This window comes from Abramis brama (genome assembly GCF_963993115.1).
Source record: "Abramis brama genome assembly, chromosome: 17".
NCBI classification, from domain to species: Eukaryota; Metazoa; Chordata; class Actinopteri; order Cypriniformes; family Leuciscidae; genus Abramis; species Abramis brama.
Window position 1 is genome coordinate 32650284 of NC_139979.1, and position 24651 is coordinate 32674934.

Below are 24651 nucleotides of genomic sequence, written 5' to 3' on the forward strand. Positions count from 1 at the left end.
AGTTAAATTTAACAGCTGACAGATATTCAACATAATTCATGTGTGAGACAGTCTAACAGAAGGATGGACAAAACCAGTGAAATATCAACTGATCTGATAACTCTGAGTTCTTGTCATATTTTATTACCATTTCCAATACTATAGCGAATAAACTGATATTGTGAGAAATGCTGAAGGTGTCTGAATAATTTTGGTTTGACTGTAGTTAAATGGCTCCTCGTACCCATGGATAAGTCACTGCATGAACTAAAAAGTGTATAAACACAGAAGAACCTCAATAGGAAAAGAGTACTGCGCCTTCTAAATTTGCAAAACATTATTTTAAACTGAAGTGTGTAATTCTTTTTGAGGTTTAAATCCTTTTTTCAACCCAAGCTTAAAATGAAAAGACAATTAACAATTTCTGACAAGAGTCATTTGTGGACTGTTTTTCCTGAAAAGTGTAAACACTGTGCCACTATCAAAACATTAGTGTGTTAATGTGAGCATCTCGGTCAGAGGTTACACTACAAATCATAATTACCTGTCACTTTGACAGGCTGGATTGTAAATAATCGGATGTGCTCTGTTTTATCTGTCAGTGAAATATTCGGTCAGTAATGCTCTGTGCATTTTATACTCACTGATAAGACAAGAACTGCTGTGGCAAGACCTTTTTTCAGCCTGCACTCTTGTGATCTTGTCACCCAATTTAAACAATATCCCATAAAATACTCTAGACTTCACTTGGAATCTCAATTCTCTGCTCAAATACTCACGTCTTTTCCCAGGACTCCCATGGGACGCACTGAAAAACGTTATATGGTAATCACCAATTTGGTCAAAATGTATGTGTCCTATTTGTTGGTTTTTAACAGAATTTCCATAAAGCAAGTTAAGTTTCTCTGTGACATTCCCATTTCTGCTGAGATCTACTCGCATCTCCGGGGCTTAGAGGAATCAATAGAATAAATATCATTCACCTCCCTGATTAGCTTAAATTAGCATATTACATTACTCCCACAACCGTCTGGGTGGGCTTAGACTTGAATCCTCTGAAATGCAAGTACTTTGGCCAATTATTTTGTAAATAATAAAAATCGATTAAAAAAAAATCTATCATTTTAGTTACCATTACAGCATCCCTTTCTAAATAATTCACTATACTTATGATCAAAGTTACTTTGATTGCTATATAATTTAATTACCAGGGCCAGCATCTATCTTTTCCATCGTATAACCTACAGTCACTTATTTAAATGTCAGCGCCGCTTCTGACAGCACAAATTTAGTCTTCAATAAGGTTATTTGAACAGCTGTGTGTTCTCTGTATTAGGCATTTTACTGTACAGTGGTTACTATAGCAACAAGACAATAAGAAGACAAAGTGCTATGATCCAAGCAGCAGAAAATGACAAGCTCTCTAAAAGAAGCACTGGGAGGGGGTGATGTTGGGGCAGGTGTGTGTGTGTGTGTGCGTGTGCGTGTGTGTACTGAAGTGATCTCATTGGATGCATGTGTGTATTGACGGATGATAGGGTTGGTATATGTATATTGGGGTAGGGGTAATCATGCATATATTGGGTAATGTTAGGCTACATACAGTATAGATGTTGGGTTTGATGTGTGTGTGTGTGTGTGTGTGTGTGTGTGTGTGTGTGTGTGTACTGAAGTGATCTCATTGCATGCATATGTGTATTGGCCAACGCATTCTCATCCTAGGGCGTCATATACTGACGCTTTTGACATTTCATCTACATCCAACGCACATGGCACCCTTTAGCGTCAATATGAGACGCACAGAGCTTTGTTCGGTTATGGGTAGGTTTAGGTCTGGGGTAGAGTTAGGGTTAGACCGCTAGGAGGTGCCTTCTGGCCCATATCTATCTGCGTCTCATATTGACGCTAAAGGGTGCCATGTGCGTTGGATGTAGAAATGTCAAAAGCGTCAGTATATGACGCCTTGGGATGAGATCGGGCTGGTATTGGCAGATGATAGGGTTGGTATATGTATATTGGAGTAGAGGTAGCCATGCATATATTGGGTGATGTTAGGCTACATATAGATCTTGGGGTAGATGTGTGTGTGTGTGCACTGAAGTGATCTCATTGGATGCATGTGTGTATTGATGGATGATAGGGTTGGTATATGTATATTGGGGTAGAGGTAATCATGCATATATTGGGTGATGTTAGGCTACTTATAGATCTTGGGGTAGTTTGTGTTGGGGTATCTGAATGGATGAGAGAAAAAGATTAAGAGAAAAACAAAAGAAAACAGACATTCACCATGATTAAAGGAAAGGCACACTAAATAATACAATGGTTAGGTTGTAACCTGCTGTTAACTTTGAGCAGTGCTGGAAGAAAAAGCTCTGATGTTAACTACCAATCAATATCTAATGACCACCTCGAGAGCCTTGATAAGACACAACACACCACCTTATGTTTCCCATGTCCTTTTGTGCAATTAACTAAAATAACGGTTAAAACACAGCGTGCATAGACAAAAAGTAGGCACGCACTATGACACCGTGTGTCCACGAGCCAAACTGTGAGGTCTGCCAGTAATGACCACTTGTTTTTCCTGCCTCAGCGTCTACCAGACACCTCAGAGACATCTCCAACGCTGCAAAAATAGGCAAGATACTTGATATTCTCCCAGCTAACCACTGCGGAGATGGTCATTTTTTAAAGAACTGTTGTGCAAGCCTGCCACTGTCTAAAAGACACAGGGCTGAGGGGGCAGTAAAGCACTGCTTTCAGCCAGAGAGAGGGTGTGATGATGCCTTATTATTCTACAACACGTCTCCTCACTTCATATCTCTCCATTTTTGCTTTGTTCGCTCTGCTGTTTGGGAAGTACATCGAGGGCGCTCAATTGATATGGTCAGAAGACGGCGAGCTTCCTTTGGGAAAAAAAACGAGGATCATTTCCCTTTATACAGGCATTGATATTACACTCCTCACACCACTTGACTCATGACTTCTTCCAGTTCTCTACAATCCTCTAAATCTATTCTTCATCTCCTCACTCTTGTTTTAACAATTAAGTGCTCTTAGAAGTCTCCGTCTATCCATTAATGCATGAATCTACAGGGAAAGTAATATGAGAGGGAAAAAAAGGAGTCGAATTTGTGAAAAAAAAACATGGTTATGGAAGGAAGCCACAACTAATTTGAAGGGTTTTTTAAGCATGTACAAATGTTCAAAATGTCTGTGAAGGTTTTCATTCAGCCAGCAGAAGTCAAAAGGACTTCATTTTCACAACTCTCCCTGGCTTGTTTAATATGAGGTACATGCTCTATTTATGCAATTCACACCCTTAAAATCCCCCTGGACGTTTCCTTCCTGGAAGAGCGAATTTGGGCAGAGAGAAAATGTGATGATGGCACAAAACGTGCAACTGAACTTATAGCAAAAAGTTTCTGAAAATGTGTGCTTTAACACCATCATAAGAACATCCACAATTCCCCCATTGTAGCCAACTAACACATTAAAGAGAATCTATTATGCCCCTTTTTACAAGATGTAATATAAGTCTAAGGTGTCCCCAGAGTGTGTCTGTGAAGTTTCTTCAGTTATTCATCATCATGAAAGTTTATCATCTGCATGCATTTTAAAGCCATGTCAGTCTAAACTTCTGATATGTGGTTTTCAGAGCGCACACACCCGAGGCACGCGCACAGAGAGCTGTCTGGCAGCCAGTCCCGTGAGTATTAAACTAATTGCGCTTAAACTGTCAAAAACACACAGTTCACATAAACACAGTCGGTTATGTCTGTGAACGTAAACAGCAAGTAAAAAAATCAGCGTAATACAGTACCTACCGCTATATTGCTGTAAAAACAGAAAATCACTCACTGCTCTTGACTAAATAACTTAGTAGCTTTAATAAGAATAACTTTCTTGAATGCTGCTGTTAAATGCTCTGGTGAGAAGATGAATACGGTGGACTGTGTACAGCTAAGCTAATAGGGAGGAGTCTAACAGCAGTTGTGGGTGGAGCCTAAGCTTTTGTGACGTCACATTGCACAGAAACTGAAAACGGATGGTTCTGAGACACTGCTTATGATAACAGGTCCCTTCTAGGGACCATAGGGACCATCTGCTAAAGTTACACCTAAAATTTTTGAACTTCCAATTCCATCACCCCAAAGTAAATGGGTTTTGGTTATATGCCTGAAATAAAGTCTGTTGTTAACACAAGATCAAGACATTTCCATGTTTTATTCAATTTCTAAATTCATCTGTCACAAACTGTGGCTGTATTGGGCACACAAAGCAGGCAAGTATAACAAAAACATATCTTTTGAACTAAGGGTATTGTACATAGTAGTAATAACTTATTTTTATTTAGTTTTCTTTCACTCTACACTGATCTCACTATACAAGTTGTGTGAGGGGTATGTCTAAGAGTGTGTAGTCATGCCTTCATTTGCTGTGCTCGGTAAATGTTTTATACATGTATGTTTTATTGTTTTTAGTTATAACTGTGAAGCACTTTGGGCAACAACATTGCTATTAAATGTGCTATATGAATAAATAAAAGTTGAAGTTGAAGAGAAAAACAGAAATCCACTAGAAACACAACCACGTTACACAGACGAAACGGATCCATTAACAGACAGAACTAAGGGTTTGAATACACAGGGAGACATAATGATTGACAGGTGAACGTAATCAGTAACCAAGGGAACAGACTAAGGACTAATAAGGTGGAGCCCGATGGAGCTGAAGGGGTGGAGGGTCGAGGCGCAGCTGGAGACCCTGAGGTCCGAGGCGTAGACAGAGCAACGTCTGACCAAGGTGGAACCAGAGGGATGAGGGAGCCCAGAGGAGCCGTAAGGGAGATGGTCCCAGGTGGAGCTGAGGGAGGGAGGAGCCAAAGTGGAGCAGACTGGTTTCTGAGCCGAGGTAGAGTGATGGGCTTGGAGGCTGGAGGCAGAGCCAGAGACTGGAATGACTGAGATGTATCCAGGGAGCAGAGTGGAGTCAAAGGAGGAACCAAGGGACTAAATGGAAACAGCAGAGGCGGGACAGAGGAACTGCCTGTTATTGGAAGAGGAGGTGGGAAAGGGAGGCTTAGAAACACCGGAGACTTTGAGCTGGGCGGGACCAGTTGAGACACAGGAGACTTGGAGCTGCGACGGGAGACTCAAGGAAATATCCTCTTCCATTTCCTCATTATAATTCCCAGGACGGGGCTCTATTCCATGCCCTCCTACTCCACGAGCACTCCCACTGGGATGGTGTTGCCAGCTGACGCAGCGGGTCAATCTCTGTGGGGCTCGGGCTCTGGGTCGACGGTTGGCTCAGTCCTCTTATCTGGCTCATGTATCGCAGCTGGCCGCGGTGGGCTCTGGCGTTAGCTCTGTGCAGTGTGTGGGTGGGCTCTGGGCCCGGAGTGGGGCTGGTGATGTCATCCTCAGCTGGGCAGATGGTGAATGCCGTTCCATTATTCACCAGCATCCACTCCACATTTGCGGCGAGATCTCCCAGAGGACCGTTCACCGGGAGGTGTGCCATGGACCGAGCGGGCAGTCCGGATAGTTTGTTAGGCACGCCAGAAGTTGGACGGCTGGCAGGTCCATTGGCGAGGGGGAAGAAAAAAGAAAAAAACGCCCCAAATAAAGCCAAATCTATGTCTTGTTCTGTCACAAACTGTGGCTGTATTGAGCGCGCGACGCAGGAAAGTATAACAAAAACATATTTAATTATTAGTCTTCCAAGGAACATACAGGAGAAAAAAAGAAATCCAGTTGAAACACAACCATGTTACAAAGAAACAACACAAAACCCTGAACAGACAAAACTAAGGGTTTAAATACACAGGGAGACTTAATGATTGGCAGGTGAACATAATCAGTAACCAAGGGAACAAACTAGAGATTAATCAGGACTAAACTGAACCACAAGAAACAAGCATAAGGCCGTGTGTCCACCAAAGTGTTTTTAGCCAGCTGAAAACGCTAGGCGCTCTGTTGGTTGGTCGGTGTGGTATTAGTCCCGCCCCTCCTCCACTGTGATTGGACGGTTGGGTAAAAAGTGACAGTGATGAGCGCTGCGTTTTACTCAAAGTTGAACATTCTTCAACTCTCGGCGAGAAAAACACAGAGCGTTCAGCGCTTCAGCATGAAAAAAAAAACGCTCAACGCTCATAGCGTTTTAAAAACGCGGCGCTCCCATTGAAAACAATTGAAAAAATACGCCAGCCACATGAAAAAACGCTTTGGTGGACACATGGCCTAACTCTGACAACAGCAGTAACAGCCCACTTGAGATTTTACGGTTTTAAGTGTCTTGAAAAGGACTCTTTCTAACAAATTTTGTGTTTATATATATCAACATGGCTATGAAATAATAATAATTATTATATTATTGTTAGTATTTTTATTACTAAATAAAAATATAATAAGTACTAAAAAAACAAAATAAGAAATATTACTATTGCTATTACTATTGAAATATAACTATTACTACAATATTACTACTGTAACATTAGGCCTAACTTTTATTTAAATATTACTACTAGAATTTAAGAAATATAATAATATTTTATTTTACTTTAAAATATAATTATAAAATTACAATTCTACTATTTATGGCTGCCTTCATTTCTTCATTTTCAACTAGTAAAATCATCAAACTTTTATTTTGACGGAAAAACAGCAACAAAAAAGGAAAACATATTTAATTAAATTGCATGCAATTTGATAATCACACTAATCCATAGGACCAGTGTTTAAAAGCAAAGTATCAGATGACTCCTCAATAAATTTAGATCATCAGTTTGACGTCCTTAGGAGCTTGTATAAGGGTAAGGACCAGCGTATTACTGCTTATATTCTGTGTTCTTCACTGCTCGTCACGAATACACACTTCCGTCCTGAAACTGCTGGCCCGGAACTGTGTGTGCGCTGCAGCATTACAAATGTGTCTCAATTGTACAATAATATTGATCAGTGAGACATAAGTGCTTTATAGGAGCATGGCCTCATGGAGTCTATCAAGCAGGATTGGCTATACACCTATTTTCAGAGCAATTTGTAATTTGTTTTAGGACAATAATATGAAGGTTTAGAGATGGAGATGATTATGAATTTGGATTATGGAGAGACAAGCAGTTATTGTGAAAAGTCATTTAATATGTGCAATGAAATCATTGTCAAATGTGAAGGGTTCGCAGATTGACAACTGTGTTAGAATCTTTATTTAACATACAGCTGAAGTCTAAACAATTTCAGTGACCATTTTAGGCATATTACAGGCTCATTCCATCTGGAGTAAGCATCTTGATCATGGTCCAGGATCAACCCTTGCAGGATTTAAAGGGGACCTACTATGCTCTTTTTCAAAGTCTTGATTTTGTTTTTGGGATCTTCTAGAACAGGTTTCCATGCTTGAATGTTAAACACATTATTTTCTCCATATTCTCCATTGTTGCAGCTCCTCTCTTCCCAGTCGGTCAGTAACGCTCTGTTTAGTTCCTGTCTCTATGAAGCCCCTCCTTCTGAAAAGCACACTGTGCTCTGATTGGTCGGCTGGATCAGTGTGTTGTGATTGGTCAACCGCTTCAAGCTTGTTTGGGAAATGTCCCGCTCCAGTTTCAACACACTACTAACTAACTCAACCAGGCCCCGCCCCTTCATTCTGCATTGTCTTGGGCAGTAATTACTGAAATGTTGGAATATTGTGACGTTTTTGTTCCCTGAAGAAAACTCAAGGCTACAATGGAGGCGTTCAAAAACAGTGATACTAATATAGAGACTAGCTCCCTTTGGAGTGACTTTGTGCTATGTAACTTTGCAGACCTTTTCATGCTTAAAGAGCAACATTACACCCTGAAGAAAAAGCATAATAGCACCCGTTTAACCCTACCCACATTTCTGCTACCACTTGAGACCTTTTACACCTACATTACACCATCCTCCCCATCTTTACACCAGGCTTTTCTCAGGAAATCGAGTCTCATGGCATCATGATGTATGACCATCCCCGAGCATCAGACAACAGATGAAGCCACTGATGAGTTGGGGTTGGGATTAGCCAAGTACAAGTCTAGTGAAGCGAACAAAGTCTAGCTGCCACCAGACAACGTCCAATTTTATTATAGCCATAGGTGCATCCGTTAGCATTTGTTACCTGAGTGCGGAGGATTTCTCCTTTGGTCAGCTGCATGTCTCCCGTCAGCTCCTTGACAGCGATTCCCAGAGGCTCCAATCGCTTACTGAAGTAATTAGTCATCTCAGCAGCCAGGGCCTTCATAGGAGCAACGTATACAATCTATAGAGGCAAGAAAGAGAGACAAGACAAGCTCATGATAAATGAGAAAACACCAGAGTACCATTTGTTCCCTGGCAACCAGTACAAATAACAATTTACAAAGAAATATGAAGCTGGCTGCTTAAAGTAAGAGTTTAATGGTGATGTATGAAGACTGTCTATCATCGTTGAAGCTGACATGCACGCATGTGAAAATGCGCTTCACGAGACAATGCATCCGTTTACATCTCCAAACTGTGGTAAAACTTCTTGACACATATTTAATGCTCAAGTCTATCCTTGCTTGACATAAACTAAACAAACGCACCCAATCAGGCTGTGCAGTACGTGACGCTGGTGCGGAAATGAGTTATTGGCTGCCAGAAAGCCAATAGCTCACTCAACAATATTGTCTCTGTGAGTGTGTGTTTACCTTAAACTGGTCCTTGCGTATGACTCCCCCGGGCTGCAGGTTCTGGCGGATCTCGTGCAGGACGGTGAGCATGGCAATGTTGGTTTTGCCGGCACCGGTGGGCGCGCAGATGAGCAGGTTTTCGTTGGTGTTGTAAGCTGTCTCGAACACTATAGACTGGATTCTGTTCAACTTCTTCATGCCCTTGAACACCAACTGGCCAATCTGCAAACACACAAGAACAATGTCAATGGTCCGTAGGGGTGTAACAATACCCTCAAGTCACGATTCGATACATATCACGATCCGGAGTTAACCATATGATATTAGTGCGATACTCCAAGACATATGATAAAAGGTTAACAATGTACTGTTGATTAAAATGCTAAATTTGGTTTTACATTGTGTGTGTAAATGAATAGGCTTGGACTTGGTGCTGGAAACCCAATGCACAGGACAACAGAGACACCAGAATAACAATATTCATGATTCTGAAGCTGAAAATACAGAATTATTTTAGACTAATATGCTTGATCTCTCTCACTGACTAGATATATTTAATATAATGTAGGACACTTTTTACTGGTAACATCAGACATTTGGCATGGCACAAATATTCCCCCATTGCATTATTATACATTATATTCAACATTACACATAATAGTTTAATGTATTACTGACACTAAAACTCTGAAAACTTTTTATTTTATTTTTGGGTGAACTATCCACGATACACTTTGTTGCATTTGTATTGCGATGTATTGTGGTCCGTTGACAACAAGATCTTGGTCTTGAGATCTCAAAACACCAAGTACCTGTTTAATGTAGCGTGCAAGAGGTTGAAGACAGTGAGTGTATGTGTAGCAGATGGGGTGTGATGGAGACACATATGGTCAGAGAGACAGGGCACCAGGAGCCATAACTTAATGAAGCCACTTTAATGCACAGCTAATGAGCAACTCCGGTCTCCTACAAGGCAATCTTCAGTGACTTTACCTAAACTAATCAATCACCGAAAGCCAGAGTCAAAGAATACTGAACCTAAAGCAGTGCTGACAGAAAATGAGATACTTTACTGATGCAGTCAGATCAAGTGCTTCTCCATGAGTGACTGTTGGGACTTTATGCATGGATGAGCGTGTACGGAGAGCTCAAACATTAAAACCTTGCAAAAGGCCACCAGGACTATGGAGGGGGAAATCTCAGAGCAGTGTCAGGAGCTGTCAATCTGTCCAGCTCTGCAGCGACATCACACTGGGTTTGACAGCCATCAATCTCTACAGAATTATGATAAGAGATGAAAAACCAGCGAGTACTTTAGCACTACTGCTGAGTACGGCTATTTTCACTACCACCATCATTAAAGGTGCATTGTGTAATATTTAAGAGGATCTGTTGACAGAAATGCAATATTATATACATAACTATGTTATTAAGTTTATTCAGTGGTGAATAAAGACCTTTCATAATGAACCGTTATGTTTGTATTACCAAAATGAGCCATTCTATCTACATACACCACGGGTCTCCTTACATTGAAATGGCCGCCGACATGTTTCTACAGTGGCCCTAAAAGGAAAAATGCGTTTCGTCACTATGTTGTTCTTCGTGCAAAGAAGCTAGCTAAAGTCAGCTAATAAAACACTGACACAATGAAGAACTCACAATAGTATTTGCAATAACATATCGTTTTACTGAATAATCAAGTAAGCCTAATTTTTTAATTTATCTTTGTAAAGAAACCTCATTGCTTAACCGGCTACTCTCTGCTGTCTCAGACGACGACATCACTTCCTGTCGGCCACCGTAACTTCTGCTGGTTGCAATTCGCAACCTCACCACTAGACGCCGCTAAAAATTACAGCAGAAAGTTATGACTTTATTCAATCAAAAAGGGGACAGGAAAGTACAAAAATCGAATCAAAGCACATCGAGTAAAACAAATCTAGAAACGTCTCAGCATCCCTCATTCATGCATCTGTGTCTTGGATCAGGGGATCAGGATTCATTAACAATGCTATCGGTCTCTCTTTTACCGTTCTGCTCTGGCACACTTTAAATTAAAAGAAAAACAATTAGGCTGAGAGAGTTATTATAGGGCTCTGATCTGATTTAAAATCAGGACTGAAGAGCCAAATGGAAGGGATTATTAATAGCCGAAAGACGCTTAAAGCACAGCAGTGAATTAGGATCGTTTGATAGGTGGACAGAAAAGCAGTGGGATGTTCTGCAGTGGTAAACTTCAGTACAACAGTTAAGAGTTGTCTTGTGGACTTCCTATGCCTGCATCTATGAAGGATACAGGAATAAAAGGTGTCATGCATGTCATTTTAAAATGAGAAGTCACCTCTTCTATGAAAATGTATCTATCTATTTTGTAAATGCATTACATCTTATTGTGAACAATTCATCCATGCCTACATTCCATTTTTGTTTGTTGGTTTGTTTGTTTGTTGGTTTGTTGATTGATTTTGCAATGTTTAATCAAAATGTGAAAATGTTTAATCAAAATGTTTTCCCGGTTAAATCCAAACTTCTCCAAAAGTGGAGGTAGATGACCGTGAGCTTGCAGTGACGGGGTTTAAGTGCACTAATGCACTTAAACCCTGTCACTGCAAGCTCACGGTCATCTACCTCCACTTTAGAGTGCAACACCCACATCTCAACATCTCAACACAACAACCATTGCATAGAAGAACCAATCCCTCGCTCCACATTTGTACTTTTCAGATAATCCGTTACACTCGGATGTACTGTACGTCACAATAGGGAAGAAAAGATTTGTGGCTATTTCTGTTTCATCTTGACGTTAAGGTTGAAGAGCACCCCCTATGTGACCTTAAATTCACAGCGGCCAAGTACCCATCAGTCTAAAGCAAGCAAATGGAATTTTTGTGGAGGAGATGACCAAGAAGATATTTAAAAAGAACAAGTCTTTGCCTTCTCAATAGCCCGATTCTTGATTTGAACAATTTAGCAACATATTTAGAGTCAGCACAGCATTTATAAACCATGTTACATTTAAATGTGACATATTTCCAGGCAAAAAAGGATTTTCAACAAGAAATGTAGGGCTAGAGTTGATTGTATCCATTGAGAATTGACTGAATCATGAAAAGTGGCCATGCCATACTTCCAATTCCCAATCTTAATGCATTCCAATTGCAATCCAGTTCTTTTTCAAATCTATCTATACTTTCTATTAGCTAACATAACCTTAAAAATGACTGTGTTAGATATTGGCAATATTTTGGCTACTGAAGGCAGCATTACTTACAGTAGCCTAAACAGTGTGTAAATATTGCCAAAAAAAGGGAAAAGGGATTTCAGAGGTGGGAAAACAACTACGCCAATTGGGATATAGAGTACTACAATCAAGACCTCAGCTAAAAAATATATAAAATAGAATATGAATAGAATACACAAATCAGCCAATTACAAGGTTCCATTTCAGTTCCTGCCTTAAAAGGGAAAAAGACGGGCAAGGCAGCTCACACTAGGTTTTGAAACGGAGATCAACTTCATCAGCTTTAATGGCCCAATTGAAGCCAATTACAAAAAAAGCTTCCAGAAAGCTGTTAGCGCTTCATTGGAGGTTGGTGTTTCCATATAACATCACCTTCAGCTGAGTGCCACGTGCTCTCGAAAAACAGGAGAAGGCGCATCAGCCTCAGCTGGTCCGACCCATTATATTCCCAGGGTTGGTCTTCAGAGGACTAACTTATAAATATTCATAGGTAATTAAGAGCTCTCCTCCTATCCGACTGAACGGTTGTATCACCGCGGTAACCAAACCGCTGCACTTGTTTTAAGAGCCTCCTTCATTTTGATTTATCAGCTTTGTCTGTAAAGGACTGCCAGTGTCCCCGCACACCTTAAACATGCAAATTAATGCAAATGTATGCGTGCCCCAACATTCACCTCGAAGTAACGCGTACATGTAGCAAATATGGAGTTGTCATTACTTCATGATCTCGGAAAATGTCTCGCATTTGGTTATTTTCCTTTGAAGCGCACTCAGCGTTGTGATGAATGCTCGTCAAACTACATGAAATTGTGATTTGGGTCAGGGTGGTCCCCCATGTGCTATTGTTCACACTCCACACGGTAATGTAGCCCTGAGGTAATCCATCAGCCAACTTATACAGTGTACAACACCTTTTAAAACAAGCCTGGCAAACTCTCGGTCGGCTGTACGTCAAAAGGGGGTTTTTAATCTCTCTTTACTGGCTGTAGAAATAGCGGCAGTAAACGGGACTTTTCATCACAGTGTGTGAGTGGAGTGATTGCCACAGTGGCGGCCCATTCCAGCTCGTTGAGTTTCAGGCTCGGGGGTAAATCTAACACCATCAGACCAGGCTCCCATTCAAAACTTCAAGTGGCTGAAATCATTTGCGCCTGAAAGCACAATCTCAGCTTTATTCCACTCTGTCTAAGACTTAAAAAGCCCATATTTTTTCTTCCAAACATTTATCTTTTTTCATATGGTGCACGGATGAATCAAACTCAAAAACACTAATGCCGGGGACACACTTAACGACTAGCTAAAACATTCTAAGGCTGAACCGAACACACTTACAGACGGTTTCCAACGACTGCAGCAGATTTTAAACATTGACTGTGAACACCAAATGAACACAACGCGGCGAGATTGGGCATGATGAGATTGGGTAAGTATCAAATTACATTCATAATCGGCCTTACAGTTGTTAAGTGTGTCTCCGGCTTAACAAGTTGTATTAAGCCAGTAAAAAGGGTCCATTTTGAATTCATGTTGACTGTTAAGTCAACCCCAAAAAAGCAAATGGATTTGCGTACTTGTGTCCCATATCCAGCTCTGGCTTATTCGCCAAGGTGTAATTCAGGCAAACGTCGTGTGAACCCAAGCGTGCCGCACAAGTCCTGAAAAGTGAAGCTAAAGTGTCTCGATCACCCCCAGGTGGTTGGTCCCAGGATAGGTCATAAACCCCGCCCTCTCCATGTAGTCTAATGGGACGTGAGGCAAACTAAACAATCAAATTACACTTCAAATTAATTTTTTCAAATACGTTTTCTGTCATTTTATTTAGTTTTTATCACGCTGATGTAAGTTTTCGTTTTTGGAAATAAGTTTGGTTGTAGTTCGTTATTTGATGCTATTAAAACAGGAGTGTGACATCATGATTGACAGCTGTGATTGACAGCTTCTCTGAGCAAAGTAGTCACTGAGGCACAAACAACTTTTTCGGGATTTTCCGGAGGAGATTGGAGCTTCAACTTTAATTTCTACATTTCCATAAATGTTTATTTCACATCGACATAATGAGTTGTTCTGCGGTAAACTGTACTAACTGTTTCTGCGGGATTGAGGGTGGGATATCGCGGCTCCACTTCACGCTCACTACTGCGCAGACTCTGTCCCAAATCAGCGGAAGACGCCAGCGCCATAATGGGACATAGGCGGCTTCACTTTTCTACAATGGACGAGAGTGAAGGTGCATCATCCATCTTTTTTTAGTCTATGTGTGCACCACCTGGGACAGGACAATTCTTGTTACCACAAAAAAAAGATGTATGTCTACAATTTCCAGCAGGTCTTTTCCAAAACTTGGTTCACAGAGATGATAATCCCAAAATCCATCAAGACCTCAGTGAAAACATTATTCCAAGATAGCGGAGTAGAGTATTGCATATAAACTACATTCATTTAATAGTTAAAATTAACAATAGTGCAACCTAAATAAAACTGACTGTTGTACTTACTGTCTGCATTTTTCCACTGTGTATCGTGTTATCACAGGCCCTGTTGACATCTGGAATTAGTATGTTTTCATTGAGCTGATCTCAAATGGATGACGCTAAACATAGGTGTAATGGATCGCTTTCGTAATGCAGATGATTATGTTGTCAAATGTGTTGGTAGAGCCACATTAGACTGCTTTCTATCCACCTACTGACCTAATATGTAATAATTTATGCACCAATGGTATGTTCAGTCAATGTTATCCAAGCGGTGCATTCAGAGGGGAGTAAGAAGGACATCTAAACAGAAGTGGTCGACGCATTTGAAATGCATTTTATTAGTAACATGCTAACATCAAACTCCACCGAAATCAATTGTGTCTCAATTCTCCCATACACTTTTTATGAGGAGTGTGATTTTGTGTATCTGTAGCCAATTTAGATCTTTCCAAATTAGTCATATATGAAGTTCAGCGTGAACTTTTTCACTTTCTCAGGCTGTTATTCAATAATTTGTTTCTAAAGGTGGGATTCTTCAGACGGATGCGCAGATGGTACGCACAGCTAGGGACGGCATAAGGTTTAACAGACTTTACTCTTGTTAGTTGTTCTAGCATTTGGGAATAACAGTATCTATCCTACTTCCTCATTACCTGCAAGCCAAATGTCCACACCAAATAGTCAACACAAATTGAAATGTTGGTGGGCCATACCATCCCTAACTTCCTGATATCAGAATCCATTTCTGGCATTCCAGTTTCAATAAATGCTCTTGTTCAATAGTTGAGGAAGTTTTCATTTCTAACAGTTGCTCTATAAATGCTTGTCATGACCCCTTTAGAAACAAATGATATATGCTCTGCTTCCAGTACACTTTATTTTTGTACTCTCCCCTTCAAAATGTACCAATCACACATATGTGGCAATGGCAAGGTTTCCAGGCCAGCGATTCGCTCTACTCCTACACGATCTAGTGCTTCAAGATGCTCGCAATCTGTGCCCAGAGCACCCTTAACACTTTCAGTCTGACGGTTTCGCAGCGTTTCTTCACACTGCCGGCGAGCGAAACCATTATCAGCAGGGAGCCAGCATTCACTTGACCACGTTTTACTTCTCTCAAATGCAGAAAACAAAAGCACATTTCTTTAGGCGTGCTAAATATATCTGCTGATTTTATGATGATATAATCAAGTGAGAGAAAAAGTTGTCTTTGCAGGACATATGGCGAGTGCATGATGGTAAATAACAGCTCTAAAAACTGTGGGCAGCCGGAGATCTGAACACCTGTACGTGAGTCCGGTGGATCCTGACAGTCTAATTAACTCAGTGGATGAAGGGCCCTCGGCCATATGTGCTGACTGGGTGAGCTGGGAACACAGCAGAAACTCACCCGTGACTTTAAACACACTAATTGGACCAACATAGCCCCCAGCAATCATTTCACAGCAACATCTAAATACCTGCACAGCCTCGCATGGATTTCTTGACTGTCCTGGTTTTAAAAAGCTATGAGCCAAAAAAATATATATACAGTGAGGAAAATAAGTGTTTGAACACCCTGCTATTTTGCAAGTTCTCCCACTTGGAAATCATGGAGGGGTCTGAAATTGTCATCGTAGGTGCATGTCCACTGTGAGAGACATAATCAAAAAAAAAAAAAATCCAGAAATCACAATGTATGATTTTTTAACTATTTATTTGTATGATACAGCTGCAAATAAGTATTTGAACACCTGAGAAAATCAATGTTAATATTTGGTACAGTAGCCTTTGTTTGCAATTACAGAGGTCAAACGTTTCCTGTAGTTTTTCACCAGGTTTGCACACACTGCAGGAGGGATTTTGGCCCACTCCTCCACACAGATCTTCTCTAGATCAGTCAGGTTTCTGGGCTGTCGCTGAGAAACACGGAGTTTGAGCTCCCTCCAAAGATTCTCTATTGGGTTTAGGTCTAAAGACTGGCTAGGCCACGCCAGAACCTTGATATGCTTCTTACAGAGCCACTCCTTGGTTATCCTGGCTGTGTGCTTCGGGTCATTGTCATGTTGGAAGACCCAGCCTCGACCCATCTTCAATGCTCTAACTGAGGGAAGGAGGTTGTTCCCCAAAATCTCGCAATACATGGCCCCGGTCATCCTCTCCTTAATACAGTGCAGTCGCCCTGTCCCATGTGCAGAAAAACACCCCCAAAGCATGATGCTACCACCCCCATGCTTCACAGTAGGGATGGTGTTCTTAGGATGGTACTCATCATTCTTCTTCCTCCAAACACGTTTAGTGGAATTATGGCCAAAAAGTTCTATTTTGGTCTCATCTGACCACATGACTTTCTCCCATGACTCCTCTGGATCATCCAAATGGTCATTGGCAAACTTAAGACGGGCCTTGACATGTGCTGGTTTAAGCAGGGGAACCTTCCGTGCCATGCATGATTTCAAACCATGATGTCTTAGTGTATTACCAACAGTAACCTTGGAAACGGTGGTCCCAACTCTTTTCAGGTCATTGACCAGCTCCTCCCGTGTAGTTCTGGGCTGATTTCTCACCTTTCTTAGGATCATTGAGACCCCACGAGGTGAGATCTTGCATGGAGCCCCAGTCCGAGGGAGATTGACAGTCATGTTTAGCTTCTTCCATTTTCTGATGATTGCTCCAACAGTGGACCTTTTTTCACCAAGCTGCTTGGCAATTTCCCCGTAGCCCTTTCCAGCCTTGTGGAGGTGTACAATTTTGTCTCTAGTGTCTTTAGACAGCTCTTTGGTCTTGGCCATGTTAGTAGTTGGATTCTTACTGATTGTTTGGGGTGGACAGGTGTCTTTATGCAGCTAACGACCTCAAACAGGTGCATCTAATTTAGGATAATAAATGGAGTGGAGGTGGACATTTTAAAGGCAGACTAACAGGTCTTTGAGGGTCAGAATTCTAGCTGATAGACAGGTGTTCAAATACTTATTTGCAGCTGTATCATACAAATAAATAGTTAAAAAATCATATATTGTGATTTCTGGATATTTTTTTTTTAGATTATGTCTCTCACAGTGGACATGCACCTACGATGACAATTTTAGACCCCTCCATGATTTCCAAGTGGGAGAACTTGCAAAATAGCAGGGTGTTCAAATACTTATTTTCCTCACAGTATATGCACACAGCTCTGTAGAAAGGCTCGCTTAGCCTATCCTAAAGTCTGTGTTTACGCGTGCACATTTTTGTCAAAGCTGCTGCAATAATTAAATTCACAGCGTTTGGTAATAGAAAGCTAAAAGATATAATTGTCATTTGCACGGTATCCTTTTAATTACTTTTTGGTTCCATTTCATTCCATTTGAACTGACAGCATGATCAAGCTTTAATTGTTAGTTTTAGCAAACAGCTTATCTGCCCGCCTCGAGCCCACACGGCACTAAATTACCCGCTCCAGAGATACAAACACACACACACACACACACACACGCACACACACACACATTAAACTCCAGCACGTTTATTCAAAGAACAACTCGCACACCTACGGGCAAAGGTATCTGATAAGTGACAGGTGCAGCACTGACAAACAGGAGGGCCATTTATTTCTCTTGCTGGAAGAGTTAAAGGGAAACAAAGATTGAGGGATAAGAGAAAACGATGAAAAATAGAGAGGTCTATTGTCCAAAAAAGTCCACACGAGCAAACGCAAATGCAAACTTTTCAAGCAGAGCTGTCAATCACACTGAAAGCAATGCCCTTGTATTTATTCATTATTTACATTCGACTCACTGTCCTGAAGCTCCACCCATTAAAAAGTAATCTGTAATGCCAGGAATCATGGGGGATTAATCAGGGATGTTTCTCTGTTTCAGTGTGTATATAAACAGACTGCAAACTCCTGAGCAGAGATGTTTACTATTCCACACGGCTAATGAAGAGAACGCTTATAATTTGATTCACGCTAGTAACCTGACTCACATCGCTGAAGATATCTGTAATGCATTGCAAAACACAATAATTGCGGCCCAAGCACAAATATCTCATGTAGATGAGTAAGAGATACAATTTCCATAAATTTTTCCAAAAATTATGTGTTGTTACTGCAAAGTCAACAATCTTGTATCTCTGCTGGTATTGTACATTTTGATTTGATGAAGCTTACAAAAAAAAACATGCTGGTTCCAAAAGAGATGACTGACTCCAACGAGGAGGGAAATATTTAACCATCCGCACTGATGTAAAATGACTGGATTTAAAACTGTGTCCTAGTGGACAACGTCAGAATTACAGCCTTCATCTGCCATGATGAACAAATGAACAAATAAATGGCTAGAATCTAAAATTTCCATGTGTACCAAGTTTTGTAAAGTTTGAATAAATATACAGATAAATGAGAAAAGGTTATTATCGTTAACTAAAACAATATATATAAATATATATATATAAATAAAAAAAAAAAAAAAAAAAAATATATATATATATATATATATATATATATATATATATATATATATATATGTTAATTGAAATTAAGCTGAAATAAAAATAAATTATAATATGTATAAAATGACAAAAGCACAAAACAAAAATTCTAAACATTAAATTAAAAATGACCATAAAAACTAAAAATACAAAAATAAAAGCTAATTCAAAATGTTAATAAAACTATAATAAGACTAAAATAAAAACTAAAATAATACTGCCAATTAGTCATTATGGGAAACACCCAAATATATCACGCCCACAATTATTAAATGAATAAAAATATACTTTGTCAGGAGTATCTTGATACACCCAACGATGAGTTCAAAGAAGCAGATCTTCAACAAAGACAAAAAAAACAAGGGTGCGCAAAACTTTGCTTCCTTGATCAAACTGTTTTTAACATATTTTAGTTGTAACACCTCATAACTTTGACAAATCATACTTATTTTTGATTACCTTTTGTCAAAGGAGTATTGAGATTATATTTTTTGCTGCTTTGGAAGCACTGCTACTTCCTTCAGGAAATGCAAATGTAGTTATTATTTTCTGTTTCAAGCCTTTGACACTGGATACTCATTACAAATGCATCATTCGTTAGTACTCTCATCTGAGTGCAGACGTATGAAAATTACGAAATAAACGACAGCACAGCTGCACAAATTTAAGATGTTTTTTTTATATTCAAAAAGAGCATCTGTGTTCATTTTGGGTTTTACAGCATTACTGGGAAGAACAAGCCGGAGATAAAACATGCAATTTGCAAGCAATGTCACTCGAAAGTCACCTATCATAAAAAATGTACTGCAGTCAAATGAAAAAAAAAAAAAATCATTACACACTCAAGGTTAGAATCGCAATGCTTTATGTATCACAAGATATAAGAAGGATTGCAGTATTTGCCAAATATGATCTATGCTTTGTGACAATACCGCATCTCTATCACAGTGACCTATTGCACTGAAAATATATAGTATTATAATATAGAATATAGAATACAGACTACATAATACTGTAATAATAATGTCCAAATACAAATAAAATTAACAGCTCATACATTGTATATACAATTTTGCATACATTGCAACTTCAAATTATGTTGATTTATTAAGACCACCTAGATATAAATTTGTTGAGCAATCTAAAGGTGAATCAAACAGCGCATCTATGACGACTGCTTTGAATCGTTTCCACCAATAAAAGCATCACCGTCTTCGCTTTAATGTTCACATGACTGTGCTGATGTACAGAAGCGTGTATGTTGTTTTGTTTTCAGTCATTGCGGAGGCAGTTTATTTCTTCACAGAAATTAGAAAGGTTTTTACCGTGCGAGTGCAGCGCTTGAGATTCATTAGTTAAAAGGCTTCCTAATAAATTCCCCACTTTTAATGTTTCACACAGCTATTAAAGCCACGTTGAGCGGCCGTGTCCCTGTTGCCCATTACGGCTTTCAATAAATGACAATCGTGCAGCACTTAAAAAAAGAAAAAAACAGACAGGCTTCCAGGCACGCCGCTCAAAGGACCCTAATAGCACATAAAGATGTATTAGCCGTTTCGCACCGGTGTTTTATAAAAGGGAAGCACTTTGTTTCTGAGTTGCGGAGGCTTTAGTTAATGAATAGAGGCACTTCTCCTCTCCTCCTAATTCACACCGCTTATATCAATCTCTGTCGCTCGCTCCAGACGGGGAAGAGTGATCCGTTCCAGCACCACAAAAACAAACCCGGGAAAAAAAACAGGCGATTATGATGAAACTCGTGTGAAATCAGACTTGTTCTGTGCCTGATGTTTGCTTTACCTGTGATGTATAGTTCTGTGGTCTTTTAAAGGGAAAATAAAAACAAAGAAAGAAAGAATACCGTCCACAAAGCCAAATTTAGGACGAAAGGCGCATCATTGATTACGCCGTGACGCTCGGTGCTTTAATTAATGGTTTCCTGAAAGGGAGGAAAACACAAGGCTGGAAATGAGCCCCACGAGGGCCGGAAAATAAATCTGTGCTGTCCGTTCTTATATTCACCCTCTTACGGAGGAGAGACTGATATTCTGCAGGCTTTACTTTAACCAAAACACACAAACACAATCCCTCTGAGACTCCAGATCACGTCCTCTGCGTTAGAGACACATGAAATGAGCGATGATCTGAGATCTTGAGCCGCGATAACAACGGAGACGGGACGTTTCTCAAGCGATGCTTGGGTTTTCTCAAGCGGGCGACAGCAGGGCAAGTCAAGCGTATTTGTGTCTCCATTAGGGCAGTAGTTTGACCCCTCCTGCTTTTAAAGAGCAGTTATTATGTTTGACACCAGTGGCAGCCACTAAAAGCAGCAGCTCCAAGCCACGTCGTTCAGACACACACACACACACACACACACCTGCAGGCCATTTAGTGGATTTGGAAACCAGTAGGAGGACAAACGTTAATGCCTGTATGCGGAAAAGACGCATCTGTCTGTGATGATTACAACCACTGAGAACTGAAATGGATTCCAGCTGATCTACAGTATATGCTATTATATTCCAAACAATGCGTTTGCAAGAGAAAAGGAGGCTTACAATTGTATTTTACTTAAAAAATCATCTACAAATATTGTGTCCTTATGGATAATGAATGCTTTAGCTGTTTTTCCAAGCATATTTGTAACAAAACAGACAAGGTCATAGAGTGACTCCAGATGAGTCCGGGAAACTGCACCCGTCACAAAAGCAGGTGCTGCACAAAATCGCATTTTTGTTTTGGCGAATTAATTGGAGTCCGAGGACACACACAAAAAAAACCCTGGAATTTGTATTCATTTATTTAAACCTGGAAATTTTAGAATGTGGATCATTTACGGACATTCATGTCGTGCCAAACTTACTTTCTGCTGCAGAACATGAAGGAAAATGTATTTGTATGTGTATGTATAATGTATTTTACAAGATATCTTATTTAGTGCGTCACAGAATAAAGTCAGTCATGCAGGTTTGGATCAACATGCGAGAGAGTAAAAGATGGCACTCTAAAAAATGCTGGGTAACTTTTTCTACCCAAACATGGGGTTGAGCCGCTCGAGGTCACGCCTGACACGTCACCGTCGGCACTGAGCGGCAGAAACTCTGAGCGGCAGCGTCTGTTTCAGCGTAAACGCCACGAAGAAAAACACACAAAACACATCTAAAACGGGAAAGAGCTTTCCGATTGACTGAACAAATAGATTTGACTATATTTTTACAGACGGCTGAAAGTTACAGAACAGAGACGCAAATGAATCGACAGAAACAACTGGATCCAGGCAGAGAAACGTGGATCTGCAGTTTTCATTTTGAGTCAATATGCGGAATTTAGGGGTAAAATCATACCTTATATATTGTATTGTTATATATTGTATTGACAACTCATCAATGAGATATTTACCATCGTATATTCTGCATAATTGGATGTTTTTAAATAAACTCTGACAAAAAACTATACAAGTTCTAAGGCTGGACAGCATGACGATATATATATATAACACTGATTACCCGGATTTAGACCTACGAATGTTGTATTTATATAAAGCAATCAGAGGCAAATTTGCTTTATGTTTTTCCCCGGTGTCGAAATCAGACACATATAAATGTCAGGAAACAGGATTCCTGCTTCATGTCAATATCAGTGGATCACTGGATCTTTGGTAAGTTGTAAGGAACACTATATCGAGTCCAACCTTTAAATGAAACTGATAATTGTTTGTTTTACCCGTGTTCTCACAGTTTCCCCCATTAAACGCAGCAGCTCTTCTGCCACTCAGTCCGGCTGAGGGAGTGTGTTCCCGCAGGAAAGTGATGTCAATGCATAGCCTCTATTTGGTCATGTTTGGGGTTATGTTTTTCAGAGTTGGGTAGTTTTGCTGAGTCTCACTACAGTAAAAACTATCCACCCCTTCCCTTGCATTCTGACGTAACAACCTGGTGCGCCATTACAGAGCGCAGGCTTTTAGCATCCTCTTCAGAAGTGATTTTATTCATAAAGATACTGAATCTTATTACTATTGATGTTGAAATGAGTTTCTTTCAGCTATTAGTGGAAACGTGGGACGGCGGTCTGAGTTTCGCAGTTCCCACTCCTAAATGCATGCATGTACTGGCAATATTGTATGTCCATAAAAAAGTTTTCCACCTAAATGCTGAGTTGAGCCTGTTGGGTCATTTTTTTGGGTTGTCTTTTAAAAATGTTGGGTAGTTTTTGTTTCCCAGCCATTGGGTCTCAGCTGGGTCAGTCTCATTCACAGTTAAAGTTACCATGTGGTGACAATCAAGCTTTTAATGTTGTTTATATGTGGTGTTTTTAATATGCGTTAAGACAAACCATGTGTAAATTCATAAGTCGACAGCATTGCTGAGTATTTTCTCCTTAAAAATGCAGTGAACCAAAGACAGTCTCAAAAACACGCTTTGAAATCGCTGGTGTTTCTGACGTCACAAACTACCTTGTAACCAATCAGATCAACGTGTGATCGTCAACGAGTGGATCTCTGAGCTGAGTGAGTGAGTGGAGGCGGGGCTCATTTGCATAGAACTGCGTATACTAAATGAGGCAAGGGTGTCAAGTTATATTCCAGCTATTTAAAAAAAATTCAAGGAAAAAAAAAACATTTAAATGTGTCATTTTGGAGATCAAAGGTGAGTTTTAAGGGATAAAATGATTGAAAACAGGGGGACTTTTAAACAAAACACCCCTCCACATCACAACAACCCAGTGGAGGCGTTACTGTAACCCAGCTGTTGAGTTACACAGAGCGCAGGATTTTTGCAACCTCTTCAGGAGAGCATCAACAAATGAAGGCATTTCTTCAGTGAAATAAAGGTTTGTACATATTTTATTTGTATCTATAATCTTTAATGTACAGTAAATTCATTTATTTTACACAACACAACATACAGGGATGAGATGTCAGTCAGCTAAATGCTCCAGTCAGCATTTTTGCTTGATGGAAATGCTGCTTGCCTTTGCATAAAATAAACTGATTTTATTTGTTATAATACTAAATCTAATTACTTTGGATGTCAGTTGTGTTTTCTGTGGTCTGAGGTTTGCAGTTTCCCTGGCCACACATCAGCCCAGCACCAGCTCAGATTTCAGAAACAGACCAGCACAAGAACCAGCGCCGTATTGGTGGAAAATGGATAACAGTGAATGGCTGATGACACAGTGGTTGGGCTCAGGTGCAGGACAAAAAAAGATTACGATATATGAAAAGAAAAAATAATGTCTGCACATTGAAGTTACAGCTCCATACAATACATATATTTATGAACAGCACAACGTTTTGACCAATGAGGTCTTCATCAGGCACAATTTGCAAAGTGGGATGCAACTTTAAGAGAAATTACATTATTTTCCTTTTTTTTTATTAAAAGAACAACCCAACATGCTAGGTAGGAATAACCCACGGTTGGGTTTGTCCATGTTTGACCCAGCAACAAAACAACCCAAATTTAACCAAATGTCTCCAAACGTCTCTTAAGGCCGGGACACACCAAGCCAGCGGTCGGCCAATGTCGGGACCGTTTTTGATTGTCGTTCGGCTTAGTTTTTTTGGTGAGTTACGCAACGTTTGCTGTAGTCGGACGCCATCTGGGTTTTTTGGGCCATGTTGAATCGGGCCGTCTGTGAGAGAGAACCCTATGATTGGCTAAGCGAACGAGCCCGTGAACGAGAATAAAAGCGAAAGAGACGAATGCGAGCAAAGAAGTCAAGATGGTACAGACAGAAACCTGTTATAATTTTACATCATCTTACCTGAGCATTCGAATGCATGAATATTTTCATAATAACATGAGCCGAATGGAATGAAGAAA

The 24651-nt window shown here is 40.1% G+C and overlaps 1 protein-coding gene across 1 annotated transcript in view; it reads right to left on the minus strand.

Annotated features, from left to right (window-relative positions):
* Positions 1 to 24651, minus strand: part of ascc3 (activating signal cointegrator 1 complex subunit 3) — a 224412-nt gene that overhangs the window by 148250 nt on the left and 51511 nt on the right. The window contains exons 9-10 of the mRNA XM_084088603.1: positions 8678 to 8881; positions 8125 to 8265 (exon numbers count right to left, since the gene is read on the minus strand). Coding sequence (XP_083944729.1) covers positions 8125 to 8265; positions 8678 to 8881 — 345 coding nt within the window. The remainder of the gene's footprint in view (positions 1 to 8124; positions 8266 to 8677; positions 8882 to 24651) is intronic.